This window comes from Carya illinoinensis, chromosome 8 (genome assembly GCF_018687715.1).
Source record: "Carya illinoinensis cultivar Pawnee chromosome 8, C.illinoinensisPawnee_v1, whole genome shotgun sequence".
NCBI lineage: Eukaryota > Viridiplantae > Streptophyta > Magnoliopsida > Fagales > Juglandaceae > Carya > Carya illinoinensis.
Window position 1 is genome coordinate 26373239 of NC_056759.1, and position 17321 is coordinate 26390559.

At 29.6% G+C, this 17321-nt stretch overlaps 2 protein-coding genes and 1 long non-coding RNA gene across 4 annotated transcripts; 2 read left to right on the top strand and 1 right to left on the bottom strand.

The window, feature by feature from the left end:
* Positions 1 to 2403: 2403 nt before the first annotated feature.
* Positions 2404 to 3804, top strand: LOC122274779 (cysteine-rich and transmembrane domain-containing protein WIH1-like). Its single transcript, XM_043083816.1, has 3 exons — positions 2404 to 2664; positions 3138 to 3225; positions 3453 to 3804. Exons 1-3 carry the CDS (start codon positions 2619 to 2621, stop codon positions 3610 to 3612), a joined length of 294 nt encoding a protein of 97 aa, XP_042939750.1. The 5' UTR covers positions 2404 to 2618; the 3' UTR covers positions 3613 to 3804.
* Positions 3805 to 6860: 3056 nt separating this feature from the next.
* Positions 6861 to 8147, top strand: LOC122274780. Its single transcript, XR_006228332.1, has 3 exons — positions 6861 to 7095; positions 7568 to 7655; positions 7883 to 8147. It is a non-coding gene; the product is annotated as an uncharacterized LOC122274780 (long non-coding RNA).
* Positions 8148 to 10864: 2717 nt separating this feature from the next.
* LOC122274778 (SKP1-like protein 1A) lies at positions 10865 to 14726 on the bottom strand. Of its 2 annotated transcripts, XM_043083814.1 has the most exons (4): positions 14409 to 14722; positions 13030 to 13080; positions 12483 to 12659; positions 10865 to 11241 (listed from the first exon to the last, which is right to left on the bottom strand). In XM_043083814.1, exons 1-4 carry the CDS (start codon positions 14697 to 14699, stop codon positions 10897 to 10899), a joined length of 864 nt encoding a protein of 287 aa, XP_042939748.1. In that variant the 5' UTR covers positions 14700 to 14722; the 3' UTR covers positions 10865 to 10896. The 2 variants fall into 2 exon arrangements, with proteins under 2 accessions (XP_042939748.1, XP_042939749.1); XM_043083815.1 differs by lacking the exon at positions 13030 to 13080 and having other exon boundaries at positions 14409 to 14726.
* Positions 14727 to 17321: the final 2595 nt, after the last annotated feature.

The following is a 17321-nucleotide window of genomic DNA, read 5'->3' on the forward strand; positions in this document are numbered from 1 at the left end:
TGTTACTTAAAGTCATCCGTTACAACTGTTTATTCGGTGGCTTAAAAGACCGCATGATACCCAACCAGCTGTAAAATCTCTCCATGACAAAAATAAGTTTATCATGAGACCCACCAAAATAGCCATCAAGTTTGAACATGGATCATGACCAATACAAAATCTTGAATATAGGTTTTAGATCTGCACATTATATATCTCTTCATAACTCATTGTAGAGTTTGTGTGGAAGACGAGAGTTTCCTGTTGTGGGCCGTGCAGAGTATTAATTTGGACGAATTGACCACATACCTAATTTAGATAGCCAAGAGTTGTAGACAAATAATTTAATATTTATATTCAATTTGCCAAAATGGGTTGCATATTAATTACGTATTAATTTATTTATTTATAGATTAGATCTGACAATTCATAACAACCGCATTTCTCTGCGAGAAATGTTAGAGACCATCCAACATATCCAAGTCATGGATTCTTAAAAATTTTTCCTTGTAAAAAAATCAGCCAAAAAGCACTATAAATATAAATATATCTTTATATGTGAAAAATTATAAAAAATAAATTAGATATTACTTTTCTCATGTGTCTTTTTTTATGGATACGAATACATAGGGGTGCTTATTGCAAATATGTATGTCTTTTTGGTCATTTTTATTATTCCCAACTTTTCGCACTTGCAAAAATTTTTGAAAGAACATAATTTTTTTCCAAACTATATTAAAAGAACATAATTTAGAAATGATAAAAGTCTATTATATTAAGCACGTAATTAGTATATATTTTTTTAATAATCAAAGCTAAAATTGACACGTGCCTATCCCTTAATTAAAAATAAAAAAGACATATATTTCTTATATGCTCACAAGAGACGTGACCATTTCTCCATATTAATTTAAGAAGATTTTCCCAACCAGTGGGTTTAGAAATTTAATTGTTGAAATCAAAGTACATCCAATTATTAATTTTTTTTCTTTTGTAAAATAAATAGAGCATTTCTAAAGTTTCAATTATTCATATTTCGAGGCTTCAAATTTTTTTTGGTGTCTCATTCCTTGTCCCTTGCATTCAGTTAACTGGGCGCGGTGAGGCGTGCCGGATTATCGCTTCAATTGAATACTCTGGCCGGTGGGCGAAATAAAGGGGAAGATACATTGACTCCCAAATTAATGAGGAAAATGTTACGATATACCAATTTTTCTGTACAAAACTTCCCTAAAAGTTCTTAAAAAAAAAACACAATGTACTCATGTTATATTGATCATTATAAAAATTAATCTTATTTAAAATCATTTATAACAAATAAATTATAAATTAGTTTTCTAATCGTTCATTTTTTTTTTTATCATTTTTAAAGTTTATATATGTAAAAATAAATTGTTTTTAAAAAGCGTCCACATCTAATTCTTTTTTCTTAGTTTATTCTCATATTTCTTCAATATCTCTTGTAATCTATGCCATTCTTCTAGCTTTACTCTCCCAAAAAGGATACAATCATCTGCAACCCAAACCTTCAGCACAAAAAATAAAAAGGTAGGGTGACAAAAGATCATACTGCCTCAAACCCCTTCAAGCCAGAATTTTGTACCGGAAAGCCATTGATTAGAACAAAAAAAGATACAAATTTGTCACAACTCATGATCAGCTTCACCCATTTTTCATGAAAACCCAATTTTTTCATAATAGTCTTCAAAAACAACAACTCAACTCGATCATATAAGCTTTTGACATATCTAATTTTATGGCCATGCTTCCTACTCTCCCCTATGGAAAAGATTCACTTGGGTTATGGTCCATGACTGTAACAGATTTTTCTCCTTCTATAAAAGCTTGATTGATACTCCATAAATTTGATGAATTTTATTATATATAAAATTGATAAATTTGCATGCATGAAACTGGATATGGATGCATAAAATAATCTTCTGTCATAATACATGATGAGTGGCATTTTGTACTGTACTGAAGTTGGTTTCTATTAAATATATTACTGATCATTAAATTATATATATATATATATATATATATATGGAGACTCTGAATTGGAAGTATTGATTTGGATATTATTTGAAAGAATTCAGTAGGCATTAGAATGAAAAGTTAGAACTGAAAGTTTAAGTTCCCATGCAATTGCTTTTTGGGTTTTAAGTTTGAATGTTTCTGTAATTTGCATTAAAAATTTTTGATAAGTAAAAAGAATATGCTGATTTTTGCTTTAATAGGTTGTTTCTATTATTAAAATGTGTTCAATGATTTAAGGTTTTATTTCATAAGTTATCAATCTAAAGTCAACTAAGCAGCCACATTTTTTCCCCATATGTTACCGAAACTGATTTCACATATGCCTTTTTATTCTTCTAACCAGGTGCTATATGCAAGGGTTATATGTGCCTTGCACATAGCACCTTCACTAGTATATATATAATACTAACAAAAGATCATTTGAGACACTGATGTTTGGGGTGGTTGTGGGTTTGCGTGTGCATGATACCAACTCCTTTTAATTTGATATAAAACCCGGCCAGAAGATAGCTGAGGTTTCTCACAGTTTCATTGTCCATTTGTTTGATCTCAGCTTTGTGCTTCAGAGTAAAAGGTTTAGTGTTTGTTTGTGTTAAGCAGTGATGAACGACCCTAGGTACCCATATGCTTACCCTGCCCAAGGCCAAGGTATGCCAGCTTCCTTTTCCTCTTTCTTTCTTTCGTTTTTTTCTTTCTCTCCTAATTTCTGATCATCTTTCCTGTTTTCAACAAGTTTCCTACCTACTTCTTTTGACTCTCTTTATAATTTTCTGCTATATCACCTGCATTTTCGGATTAAAGCCTTTCATTTTTCTTGTCCAGTCACGGGTTGAAGTACTAACTAAAAACTAGATTTTAAAAAAGGGTTAAACTTTCCTTTTGTTTGAGTGGGAAAGTTCTGAAATATAAATTTCTGTGATTATAACATGAGTTAATAGATATGATTGTCATTTCACTTAATTAGTCTCATATTTGGTTTTAATTTTGAAGAATTCTGCATTAATATTGGTGGTCTTAAAGATTTTCCAGGCCTTGCTCTTAGAATATGTTGAAATCAATGAATTTTTTTAAATCAATTTGTTTAAATTTTTTGTCAACTTGGTTGGGGGTAATCTTTCCAGGTTATTATCAAGGACCCCCAGTGATGGCACCTCCACAATATGCTGCTGCACCACCCAGGAGATCAGAAGCAGGTTTCATTGGGGGATGGTAAATTGATTAATGTCTCACCATCATCATGCATGTGTCTGCAATAGACTGCCATAGCTCTCTCGATCTCTAACAAAATAAAAATTATTAAAAAAAAAAGAATAAAGAGTGTAATTTCACATAATCATCTCAATATATATATATATATATATATTTCCTGAAGGTGCTTTATTTTGTCTTCAATCTTTAAAATTAAAAAAATGATTTTTTTGGGTGTTTTCTTGCAGTTTAGCGGCTCTCTGTTGCTGCTGCCGGATTGGCGAGTGTTGCTGCTGCCGGATTGGCGAGTGTTGCTGCCGGATTGGCGAGTGTTGCTGCCGGATTGGCGAGTGTTGCTGCCGGATTGGCGAGTGTTGCTGCGACCCATCCATCGTATGTGTCTGCTGATCATCATCATCGGCCTGTAATTGCATGCACGTACGAATATTTCCCGCTTGTAAATAGTATCATGCTCGAAATTGTTCTCGTCCGGTGATCAGTACATGTAGACTTTGTTTTAGATTTGCAGTTTCTATTGTCTATCAATCTTTGTGTTGTAGTTTCTCAGAGACTATATATAATATTCATCAATTTCTCTTATATATATATATATATATATATATGCCAGCTTTATTCCATTAGGCGACTTTGGCCAGTGGCTCCCAAAAAAATCTAAGAATAATTTTTTAAAAGGAAAAATATATAATCAATTAAATTAACTAATTAACTCAACGAAACAACATCAAAAGTATCCATAAAAAATATATATATTATGTTATTATTAGTTTTAAAAGTATTTTATATAATAATTATTTCACGTATTCTCCTAATATAAATACACTTATATTACCGTTGTTATTATTTGTTTTCTATTATTTTCCTTATTTTATTTTACATTAAAAAAAAAAAGGAAATAATTGGATTGGCTCAATTATCTAATTGATCAAAGAGAAAAACATTTATTGGTGGAGGTACTTCGTGATATTGTTGAACATTCATACAAGCATATTAATTTAATAAAGTTCTATTTATGTTCAAATTAAAACTTTCAATTTCGAGAGAGAATCGAAGAGACTCATCCAACCATTTCAAAAAGTCTCGATCGTATTAAAACCAATCAATATATATCTTTTATATATAAAAAGTGTGTATGAAACGAAAAATCTTGTTTTAACGGTTTTTTTTGTTTTTCCGTTAAAGTTAACAGCGTTTGTTTTAACGGTTTGACACATAAAATGAAGACAAAAATGTTGAGAGAGATAGCATTCAATGTTGTTATATGATTTATTAATCTCAATAATTATAATACTTAATAGTTTATATAATAATAAGTAATTAAATATTAGTTATTATATTTTTCTCTTTCTCCTTAACATATACACGTGTATTAGGTGCATAAGACGTGAATCCCTAAGTATAATATACGTGTATTATACGTTTCATTAACTCAGATTATTGAGTATTCCAAATTTAAAAATCTCATATAATATATAATACAAGTGTGTTTAATCAAAGTGTTTTTTTTTCCCATGGTAGTAGGACGTAGCTTCTGCTAAGTCATATTCCATACGTGAGCTTGCTATTATAGGCACGTGACAAAGGTCGTGATCCCTAATTAAGAAAAAGTAAATTCGGCCAACAATTTCAAAATATATTTTATGATTTATATATATGTTATATATAGAAAATATTATACCACAAATTTTATAAAATGATTATGTTTTAACTTTATGTTATCCCTGATCGACTCAACCAACAGCAAAATAAGAATTTCAATGTTGTCTCTATTGATTGTCTACAGGATGACATAAATTGATGAATTATAATACAAACATCAAACGACACATATTTTGAACTACCATTTGTATTAGACTTTTATTAAATTTTTCGTATACATCTTTGTTAAAATTTTTGAAAGAACATAATTTTTTTCCAAACTATATTGAAAGAACATAATTTAGAAATGATAAAAGTCTATTATATTAAGCACGTAATTAGTATATATTTTTTTAATAATCAAAGCTAAAATTGACACGTGCCTATCCCTTAATTAAAAATAAAAAAGACATATATTTCTTATATGCTCACAAGAGACGTGACCATTTCTCCATATTAATTTAAGAAGATTTTCCCAACCAGTGGATTTAGAAATTTAATTGTTGAAATCAAAGTACATTCAATTATTAATTTTTTTTCTTTTGTAAAATAAATAGAGCATTTCTAAAGTTTCAATTATTCATATTTCGAGGCTTCAAATTTTTTTTGGTGTCTCATTCCTTGTCACTTGCATTCAGTTAACTGGGCGCGGTGAGGCGTGCCGGATTATCGCTTCAATTGAATACTCTGGCCGGTGGGCGAAATAACGGGGAAGATACATTGACTCCCAAATTAATGAGGAAAATGTTACGATATACCAATTTTTCTGTACAAAACTTCCCTAAAAGTTCTTAAAAAAAAAACACAATGTACTCATGTTATATTGATCATTATAAAAATTAATCTTATTTAAAATCATTTATAACAAATAAATTATAAATTAGTTTTCTAATCGTTCATTTTTTTTTATCATTTTTAAAGTTTATATATGTAAAAATAAATTGTTTTTAAAAAGCGTCCACATCTAATTCTTTTTTCTTAGTTTATTCTCATATTTCTTCAATATCTCTTGTAATCTATGCCATTCTTCTAGCTTTACTCTCCCAAAAAGGATACAATCATCTGCACTGGTACCCAAACCTTCAGCACAAAAAATAAAAAGGTAGGGTGACAAAAGATCATACTGCCTCAAACCCCTTCAAGCCAGAATTTTGTACCGGAAAGCCATTGATTAGAACAAAAAAAGATACAAATTTGTCACAACTCATGATCAGCTTCACCCATTTTTCATGAAAACCCAATTTTTTCATAATAGTCTTCAAAAACAACAACTCAACTCGATCATATAAGCTTTTGACATATCTAATTTTATGGCCATGCTTCCTACTCTCCCCTATGGAAAAGATTCACTTGGGTTATGGTCCATGACTGTAACAGATTTTTCTCCTTCTATAAAAGCTTGATTGATACTCCATAAATTTGATGAATTTTATTATATATAAAATTGATAAATTTGCATGCATGAAACTGGATATGGATGCATAAAATAATCTTCTGTCATAATACATGATGAGTGGCATTTTGTACTGTACTGAAGTTGGTTTCTATTAAATATATTACTGATCATTAAATTATATATATATATATATATATATGGAGACTCTGAATTGGAAGTATTGATTTAGATATTATTTGAAAGAATTCAGTAGGCATTAGAATGAAAAGTTAGAACTGAAAGTTTAAGTTCCCATGCAATTGCTTTTTGGGTTTTAAGTTTGAATGTTTCTGTAATTTGCATTAAAAATTTTTGATAAGTAAAAAGAATATGCTGATTTTTGCTTTAATAGGTTGTTTCTATTATTAAAATGTGTTCAATGATTTAAGGTTTTATTTCATAAGTTATCAATCTAAAGTCAACTAAGCAGCCACATTTTTTCCCCATATGTTACCGAAACTGATTTCACATATGCCTTTTTATTCTTCTAACCAGGTGCTATATGCAAGGGTTATACGTGCCTTGCACATAGCACCTTCACTAGTATATATATAATAATAACAAAAGATCATTTGAGACACTGATGTTTGGGGTGGTTGTGGGTTTGCGTGTGCATGATACCAACTCCTTTTAATTTGATATAAAACCCGGCCAGAAGATAGCTGAGGTTTCTCACAGTTTCATTGTCCATTTGTTTGATCTCAGCTTTGTGCTTCAGAGTAAAAGGTTTAGTGTTTGTTTGTGTTAAGCAGTGATGAAAGACCCTAGGTACCCATATGCTTACCCTGCCCAAGGCCAAGGTATCCAGCTTCCTTTTCCTCTTTCTTTCTTTCGTTTTTTTCTTTCTCTCCTAATTTCTGATCATCTTTCCTGTTTTCAACAAGTTTCCTACCTACTTCTTTTGACTCTCTTTATAATTTTCTGCTATATCACCTGCATTTTCGGATTAAAGCCTTTCATTTTTCTTGTCCAGTCACGGGTTGAAGTACTAACTAAAAACTAGATTTTAAAAAAGGGTTAAACTTTCCTTTTGTTTGAGTGGGAAAGTTCTGAAATATAAATTTCTGTGATTATAACATGAGTTAATAGATATGATTGTCATTTCACTTAATTAGTCTCATATTTGGTTTTAATTTTGAAGAATTCTGCATTAATATTGGTGGTCTTAAAGATTTTCCAGGCCTTGCTCTTAGAATATGTTGAAATCAATGAATTTTTTTAAATCAATTTGTTTAAATTTTTTGTCAACTTGGTTGGGGGTAATCTTTCCAGGTTATTATCAAGGACCCCCAGTGATGGCACCTCCACAATATGCTGCTGCACCACCCAGGAGATCAGAAGCAGGTTTCATTCAGGGATGGTAAATTGATTAATGTCTCACCATCATCATGCATGTGTCTGCAATAGACTGCCATAGCTCTCTCGATCTCTAACAAAATAAAAATTATTAAAAAAAAAAGAATAAAGAGTGTAATTTCACATAATCATCTCAATATATATATATATATATATATTTCCTGAAGGTGCTTTATTTTGTCTTCAATCTTTAAAATTAAAAAAATGATTTTTTTGGGTGTTTTCTTGCAGTTTAGCGGCTCTCTGTTGCTGCTGCCGGATTGACGAGTGTTGCTGCGACCCATCCATCGTATGTGTCTGCTGATCATCATCATCGGCCTGTAATTGCATGCACGTACGAATATTTCCCGCTTGTAAATAGTATCATGCTCGAAATTGTTCTCGTCCGGTGATCAGTACATGTAGACTTTGTTTTAGATTTGCAGTTTCTATTGTCTATCAATCTTTGTGTTGTAGTTTCTCAGAGACTATATATAATATTCATCAATTTCTCTTATATATATATATATATATAATCAATTAAATTAACTAATTAACTCAACGAAACAACATCAAAAGTATCCATAAAAAATATATATATTATGTTATTATTAGTTTTAAAAGTATTTTATATAATAATTATTTCACGTATTCTCCTAATATAAATACACTTATATTACCGTTGTTATTATTTGTTTTCTATTATTTTCCTTATTTTATTTTACATTAAAAAAAAAAGGAAATAATTGGATTGGCTCAATTATCTAATTGATCAAAGAGAAAAACATTTATTGGTGGAGGTACTTCGTGATATTGTTGAACATTCATACAAGCATATTAATTTAATAAAGTTCTATTTATGTTCAAATTAAAACTTTCAATTTCGAGAGAGAATCGAAGAGACTCATCCAACCATTTCAAAAAGTCTCGATCGTATTAAAACCAATCAATATATATCTTTTATATATAAAAAGTGTGTATGAAACGAAAAATCTTGTTTTAACGGTTTTTTTTGTTTTTCCGTTAAAGTTAACAGCGTTTGTTTTAACGGTTTGACACATAAAATGAAGACATAAATGTTGAGAGAGATAGCATTCAATGTTGTTATATGATTTATTAATCTCAATAATTATAATACTTAATAGTTTATATAATAATAAGTAATTAAATATTAGTTATTATATTTTTCTCTTTCTCCTTAACATATACACGTGTATTAGGTGCATAAGACGTGAATCCCTAAGTATAATATACGTGTATTATACGTTTCATTAACTCAGATTATTGAGTATTCCAAATTTAAAAATCTCATATAATATATAATACAAGTGTGTTTAATCAAAGTGTTTTTTTTTCCCATGGTAGTAGGACGTAGCTTCTGCTAAGTCATATTCCATACGTGAGCTTGCTATTATAGGCACGTGACAAAGGTCGTGATCCCTAATTAAGAAAAAGTAAATTCGGCCAACAATTTCAAAATATATTTTATGATTTATATATATGTTATATATAGAAAATATTATACCACAAATTTTATAAAAAGATTATGTTTTAACTTTATGTTATCCCTGATCGACTCAACCAACAGCAAAATAAGAATTTCAATGTTGTCTCTATTGATTGTCTACAGGATGACATAAATTGATGAATTATAATACAAACATCAAACGACACATATTTTGAACTACCATTTGTATTAGACTTTTATTAAATTTTTCGTATACATCTTTGTTAAAATTATAGATGTTATAAACATGTATTGGATTATATGATACTTTGAATTAATTTTTTTATTTTCTCCAATATGCCTTAAATTATTAAGTGACATCAATAATTTTTATAAAATATATATTATTTTTTACAAATAATCATTTCATAAAATTAGACAAACGTGTTTTACACGTTACTCCCACCTAGTATATATATATATATATATATATATATATATATGAGATTTTACATTTGATGACGTCTTTACACACTCATAAATATATATATATATATATATATATATATATCTATATGTTATCTATATATGTTATATATATATATATATATATCTCTATATATAACATATATATTATTATTATTATTATTATTATTATTATTATTAACAATATATAATAATATTGGAGGTGAAACTTATAATTGTAGGCTAATATTTTATTCAAATTAGAAATGGGATCGACGAGTTACGGACAGTAGGCATATAGCTCGAGAGAACGATGAATGGATAAGCCAACGACTTGAAAAATAATAATAATAATAATAAAGGGATAAAACGACAAGAAGAGGATCGTAACTTTTATTATATAAATATATATAACATCAGTGACACCTAAAGTATCTTTTTTTTTCTTTTTTTATAATAGACTTAATTTTTCTGTACAAAACTTCCCTAAAAGTTCTTAAAAAAAAAACACAATGTACTCATGTTATATTGATCATTATAAAAATTAATCTTATTTAAAATCATTTATAACAAATAAATTATAAATTAGTTTTCTAATCGTTCATTTTTTTTTATCATTTTTAAAGTTTATATATGTAAAAATAAATTGTTTTTAAAAAGCGTCCACATCTAATTCTTTTTTCTTAGTTTATTCTCATATTTCTTCAATATCTCTTGTAATCTATGCCATTCTTCTAGCTTTACTCTCCCAAAAAGGATACAATCATCTGCACTGGTACCCAAACCTTTAGCAAAAAAAATAAAAAGGTAGGGTAACAAAAGATCATACTGCCTCAAACCCCTTCAAGCCAAAATTTTGTACCGGAAAGCCATTGATTAGAACAAAAAAAGATACAAATTTGTCACAACATCAGCTTCACCCATTTTTCATGAAAACCCAATTTTTTCATAAGTCTTCAAAAACAACAACTCAACTCGATCATATAAGTTTTTGACATATCTAATTTTATGGCCATGCTTCCTACTCTCCCCTATGGAAAAGATTCACTTGGGTTATGGTCTATGACTGTAACAGATTTTTCTCCTTCTATAAAAGCTTGATTGATACTCCATAAATTTGATGAATTTTATTATATATAAAATTGATAAATTTGCATGCATGAATCTGGATATGGATGCATAAAATAATCATAAAATAATCTTCATTATTTCATTCTGCAGGTTCGGTGGCATAGCATTTTTAATGTACTCGGTACTAATTGCATGTATAAACCAGTACATGGAAATTACACTGAAAAAAAAAAAAAATTGGCAAAAAAAAATTAAAATAAAATAATAATAATTTATTATTATTTTATTTTAAATATGCATAAGTCAACGTGAAAATTTTGTTAAAATGACAAAGTGGATATGCAAAAAAAGTGATTTTGCATATGCACGTACATAGACCAAATGTAAATGCTCTTAATACGGTCAGCTGGACCCTTACAACAATATCCTTCATTTTATCAAAAAAAATAATATTGAAGAAAAATTTCCTCCTCGATAAGTCCTCGGTAAGGTCCTCCTCCTCCTCGGGAAGGTCCTCCTCGATATCAAAGATCTTGCGCTTCTCCTCTGTGGTCTTTCCCTTGCCCTTGTCCGCCACAATCTCGCTTGTCAGATCCAGGAGGCTTTGGATGCACAAATAGTTTGCAGCCTGAAAAAGGCAACAGTATTAGAACCACAACTGAACAAATATTTCTTAGCAAAACTCGGAGACTTCAAAGATCAATAAAAATAACCAGGTCATATTTACCATAATGAACATCAACATCCATCGTAATACACATCACAGAAATATTTTTGTTGTGTTAACAATCATAAAAAATATTTTTTTTTTGATCGGTAACAATCATAAAAAATATCACAAGCATAGGGCCTACGTTAAACAATTAGCAATGCAACTTGGCAATGATTTTTAAAACAAACCATCTTTCCTTCACATAAAATCAAGCTATTTTCATTTGAGGAACATAAACAAAATTACTCCTAAAAAATAAGGTAGACAGACCTTTAAAAAAAACAAAAGTTTATGTTAACGGATTGAAAGGATCTTCAAAGAAAATAGGTACTTTCTCCTCAAAGAAATTAAGTTGCAGTATCAACGACGAAGCAAACGAAATTAACAAAGCAATTAGAACATTAAACTTTGGACCCAAAAAAAAAAAAAAAAAGCAACAAGTACATATTGTAAAGAAAATACAACCCTGAAATCAACCACGTATTGGCAAAGAACAAAAATACTAGAAAATCCACACTATTTATGTCTACAAGAATCAGTTTGAAGCATCTAGTCCATTAATTGCATACTCAAGGAGCCTCCATCACCCCCCAGAGCATCATCACGTGTTAACAGTAAATTACCAACAAATCACCCATTAGTAAGAATATTTTTCTTGTTATTGGCAATGAATGTCCTAGAACAGAGTCCTGACTAATCTCAGAAGTGTACAAGTCCTTGGAAATAAGTCAGGGAAAAAAATCCCAGTCCAATTGCCCAGATTGTTTGCACCAAAGAAGTTTCAGACCTTGGCAGGAGCATACCACCAACACCAACTCCTTTACCACTTGAGCCAACTCCTAGGGTTCCATTAGTATGATAATAATTCAACAAACAACGAAAACAACTGTATTTAAAACTTTGACATAAAAAATCAAATCAAATTCAAATAATCAAAACCCTAAGTTTCAAAACCTAGAATCATAAATTAACAAAACAACCATCACGCTAAAAACGTGGTTCGAAACCCTAATCCAGAACCCTAACCTAAAAGAAATCAATTCAGATCCAAATTTCAGAGTCCCAAGCCGCGAGAAACCCATGAGGGGAAGAATCGCCCACACAAACCAAAGCCATAAAAAGATAGAACAAATCAGAGGCGAAGGAAGAGAACAAACCTGAACGAGACCGAAGAGAGTGGCCCCGTCAACCCTGACGAACTCCGCGTCCCAGACCTTCAGATCATAGTGCTTCTTGCGGTACTCGTTGACCTTGTCCCAGATCTTGCTTGGCACGTAGGGAAGAGGGATGCTGTTGTGCCAGACCAATCTACTAACAGTGCCCCCGATCAGAATCTGAGTATTATTTACAGTTCAAAGGGTTTTACGATTTCAACAAAGCAAGAGTTTAAAACAGGGGACGATAAAGATAAAAAAGAGAAATGATAGTTGTTTAAGTGCACAAGCGCCGTGCAATTATTTTTTAAAAAGTAAATAAATACGAGATCCACATGAAAAGAAATTAATTTTTTAATAATGAACCCCACACTTTTTTAAAACGATTACATGACACTTGCGCACTGCGCGATTGTATATAGCGAAGATAAAGCCAAAACAAACATGCCTAACATATGAACCCACATAGTAACCCTTAAACCAAGTTGTTTGTAAATCACATTTTTGTTTCCAAGTCCCACTAAAAATTATCACTCAATCTTCCACTTACAGTCTGGCATATCAGATCGTGGAGGCTTTTGATGTTCAAATAGTTTGCAGCCTGAAAAAGGCAACGGTATTAGAACCACAACTGAACAAATATTTCTTAGCAAAACTCGGACTTTTCAAAGATCAATAAAAATAACCAGGTCATATTACCATAATGAACATCAACATCAATCGTAATACACATCACAGAAATATTTTCGTTGTGTTAACAATCATAAAAAATATTTTTTTGATCGGCAACAATCATAAAAAATTATCACAAGCATAGGGCCAACGTAAAACAATTAACAATGCAACTTGGCAATGATTTTTAAAACAAACCAAAATATCTTTCCTTCACATAAAATCAAGCTATTTTCATTTGAGGAACATAAACAAAATTACTCCTAAAGAATAAGGTAGACAGATTTAAAAAAAAAAAAGGGAAAAAAAAAAAGAAAAAAGAAGAGGTAAAAAGAAAAGTTTGTGTTAACTGATTGAAAGAATCTTCAAACAAAATAGGTACTTTCTCCTCAAAGAAATTAAGTTGCAGTATCAACGACGAAGCAAACGAAATTAACAAAGCAATTAGAACATTAAACTTTGGACCAAAAAAAAAAAAAAAAACAAAGCAACAACAAAGACATATTGTAAAGAAAATACAACCCTGAAATCAACCACGTATTGGCAAAGAACAAAAATACTAGAAAATCCACATTATTTATGTCTACAAGAATCAGTTTGAAGCATCTGGTCCATTAATTGCATACTCAAGGAGCCTCCATCACCCCGCAGAGCATCATCACGTGTTAACAGTAAATTACCAAAAAATCACCCATTAGTAAGAATATTTTTCTTGTTATTGGCACCGAATGTCCTAGAACAGGGTCCTGACTAATCTCAGAGGTGTACAAGCCCTTGGCAATAAGTCAGGTAAAAAAATCCCAGTCCAATTGCCCAGATTGTTTGCACCAAAGAAGTTTCAAAACCTTAGACCTTGGCAGGAGCATACCACCAACACCAACTCCTTTACCACTTGAGCCAACTCCTAGGGTTCCATTAGTATGATAATAATTCAACAAACAACGAAAACAACTGTATTTAAAACTTTGACATAAATAATCAAATCAAAATTTTTTTTTTTTGATAAGTAATAATCAAATCAAATTAAAATAATCAAAACCCTAAGTTTCAAAACCTACAATCATAAATTAACAAAAAAACCATCACGCTAAAAACGTGGTTCGAAACCCTAATCCAGAACCCTAACCTAAAAGAAATCAATTCAGATCCAAATTTCAGAGTCCCAAGCCGCGAGAAACCCATTAGGGGAAGAATCGCCCACACGAACCAAAGCCATAAAAAGATAGAACAAATCAGAGGCGAAGGAAGAGAACAAACCAGAATGAGATCGAAGAGAGTGGCCTGGTCAACCCTGAAGAACTCCGCGTCCCAGGCCTTGAGATCATCTTCGAAGGTGCGGTCCTCAGAGTTGGCCGGTTCGACGTGCTTCTTGCAGTACTCGATGACCTTGTCCAAGATCTTGCTTGTCACGTTGGGAAGAGGGATGAAGTTGTCGGCGCAAAGCTCTATCGCGTGCTTGATGGTCTGAGACTCGAGAGCCACAGCCTCGTCGACCTCGAAGGACTTGTCATCGGAACTCTTCAGGGTGATCTTATTCGACGACAACATGGTTTCGATCGAAACGAAATGCTTAAAATAGAAGTGATAATTACTATATTGATACTTTTTTATTTTTTAAAAAAATTAAAAAATACTTGAAATAGAAGTAAAAATAATATAATTTACACTAAAGGTACAGTATTAAGTGGACAAATTGAAGAGGTACACTACTACCAAAAAGGTCAAAAAAAAATAGAATTTTGATACATACAAGCACAGTTGTACACTAATCTGTGTATCAATACTGATTTATTCATACTTAAAATTTAAATTAACACTGTTTTCAATCAAATCTATTTTTTGACCAATCACATCACATTGGTGCACAGATTAGTGCACAACTATGCTTGTAACTATATTTTTCCAAAAAAATGATGGGAGGAGCTCACGTTAGATCGTTTATTAATTTTTTTTATTAATGATTAAGTAAGTATTTTATAATAATATTATAATTTTTTTAAAATAAAATATTAAAAAATAATTAAAAAAATACATATAAAAAAGCTTACAAAATCAATGGAGGTACCGGCTGCAGGGCGACCTTTTAAAAGGTTATTCAAACAATTTGCTAATGGGTACTACTTTTTTCTATCCTGAACTTGCACGTGCAGAGCTTATATAGCATTACTAAATTTTTTTAGGAATAATTTAGTTGTAAATATAATTACGTATTAATATATACACTAATCTAATATAATTAATCAAAAAGTAAATTTTATTAAAAATAATATTAATTTAAATTTTAAATATGAAAGAATCAATATTTTTTTTTGGATATTGGGGATTGGGGAGGGGGATTGAATCCAAGACCTCTCTTATGGAGGCTGGATCTCATGCCATCTGAACCACATGCTTTATGCATGAAAAAATCAGTATTAATATACAGATTAGTACATGATTTTATTTATAGATAACAAAACTCATATTTTTAAGTTGAGTCATGTTCCAGGTACCGAATTATCATCTCGAAAGCATGCATCTTTTTTTTTTTTAATTTTTAATTGATTTTTGTATTCATTTTTTTTATATTCTTAAATAATTTTTTTAAATTCACACCATTACTTAAAAAAATTTACTTAATCACTAAGTTAAAAAAAATCTTTCGGTAATTAAAAAAGCTTCTAAATTTGGGAGCTTTAGCATTTCTCTTTTAACTTTACGTGTTATACCTATATATTTATTAAAAAAGATAATACTTACAGAAGTGGATTTCATAAATATCGTATATTTTTGTTTTTTAAAAAAAGTAAATATGAAATTTATTTTAAAAAATTAATTTTTTCGTAATAAATCTTATTTTTTTAAAAAAAATTTATGAGACTTATACATTGTATGTAACATTATTCGTTTCTTATATCTAATAATATTTAAGATTGAGAAATGATTAACTTACGGCTGTACAGCTATTTAACATATCTAGGAAAGAGGTTTTGTGAAATTAAAATTCATTTTCAATTAAGCGACGTAATCATAGAGACATAAGCCATTTTACAACCTTCTTTTTAGATTTATTTTATATAAAGATCATTTTTATAAAATAATGATACTCTATTTTACAACAATATCCTTCATTTTATCAAAAAAAAAATTGATAAAAAATAGTTTATTTTCTATTATTAATCATATTATTTTATAATTTATAACTTGCTTAATATTATCAAAAAACAGAGAAAAAAATATGTAGAAAATAAAATTAAAGTTCGTAGTTACGGTAAATATCGATGTCACATAAATGATTAAGAAAACTGATTGGCTTGATTATCTGTCACGTTAGTTACAATGAATTAAGAGTTTAGTTTCCCTTTCATCATCAAGAGTTATGCTTTGAATAAAAAGTAATGAATGCAATTTATAGTTTGTTTCAGCGTCATAGAAAATATAAAAGGTTGTGGAAATTCAAAAAAGCTAATACATAAAGAACATATTTTACTCCGAACTTCAAACACCATTTTATTATTCATAAATAAGCTTTGCTATTTATCTCTTCACACACTATATTTATTTTTATTTTTTAATTTTTTTCTTTTTAAATTAATTGAATTTTTTCACACATCATCCATATACTATATATTTGGTAAGAGAAAAAAAAATAAAAAGTTAAAAAATTATCTGTAATTTATGGTGTGAAGATGATAAGTAAGATTTTTCTAAAAGAAGAAGAGGTGTTAATTCAAGGTAGAAATGCCCACTTCATATGACAAATTCTATGTTCATTTTAATAGGAATTTGAAGAGAAAACAAAATGTATTTATTTATTTATTTTTGGTTTGGTTATTACAATAGGTTTTGGTGAGATTTGGATGGTGAGTTGAAAGTTGAATAAAATACCGTTAGAATATTATTTTTTAATATTATTATTGTTTTTAAATTTGAAAAAGTTAAATTGTTTATTATATTTTATGTAAATTTTTGAAAAATTTATAATAATTAAATGAGATGAGTTAAGATCAACTTTAAATCTAAACTAGGCTTGGTGTTAATTCATATCAAGTTTTTCAAATTTGTGTTGAGTCAATGAGTGAGCCTTTTCTCTGATTTGATTAATTATTTATATACATATATATATATATATATATATATTTATCGAATTCATGTAGGATCAACTTTCTTCTTATCACTCTCAACACATTT

Excerpts from the sequence above, each read along its gene's own strand:
- LOC122274778 (XM_043083814.1), bottom strand. The coding sequence starts at position 14,699 with ATGTTGTCGTCGAATAAGATCACCCTGAAGAGTTCCGATGACAAGTCC. Across the intron at positions 12,660-13,029 it reads ACGATCTGATATGCCAGACT|ATTCTGATCGGGGGCACTGT; the intron begins GTAAGTGGAAGA and ends AATAATACTCAG. Across the intron at positions 11,242-12,482 it reads CTCTCTTCGGTCTCGTTCAG|GCTGCAAACTATTTGTGCAT; the intron begins GTTTGTTCTCTT and ends TGCCTTTTTCAG.
- LOC122274779 (XM_043083816.1), top strand. The coding sequence starts at position 2,619 with ATGAACGACCCTAGGTACCCATATGCTTACCCTGCCCAAGGCCAAG. Across the intron at positions 2,665-3,137 it reads TTACCCTGCCCAAGGCCAAG|GTTATTATCAAGGACCCCCA; the intron begins GTATGCCAGCTT and ends TAATCTTTCCAG. Across the intron at positions 3,226-3,452 it reads GCAGGTTTCATTGGGGGATG|TTTAGCGGCTCTCTGTTGCT; the intron begins GTAAATTGATTA and ends GTTTTCTTGCAG.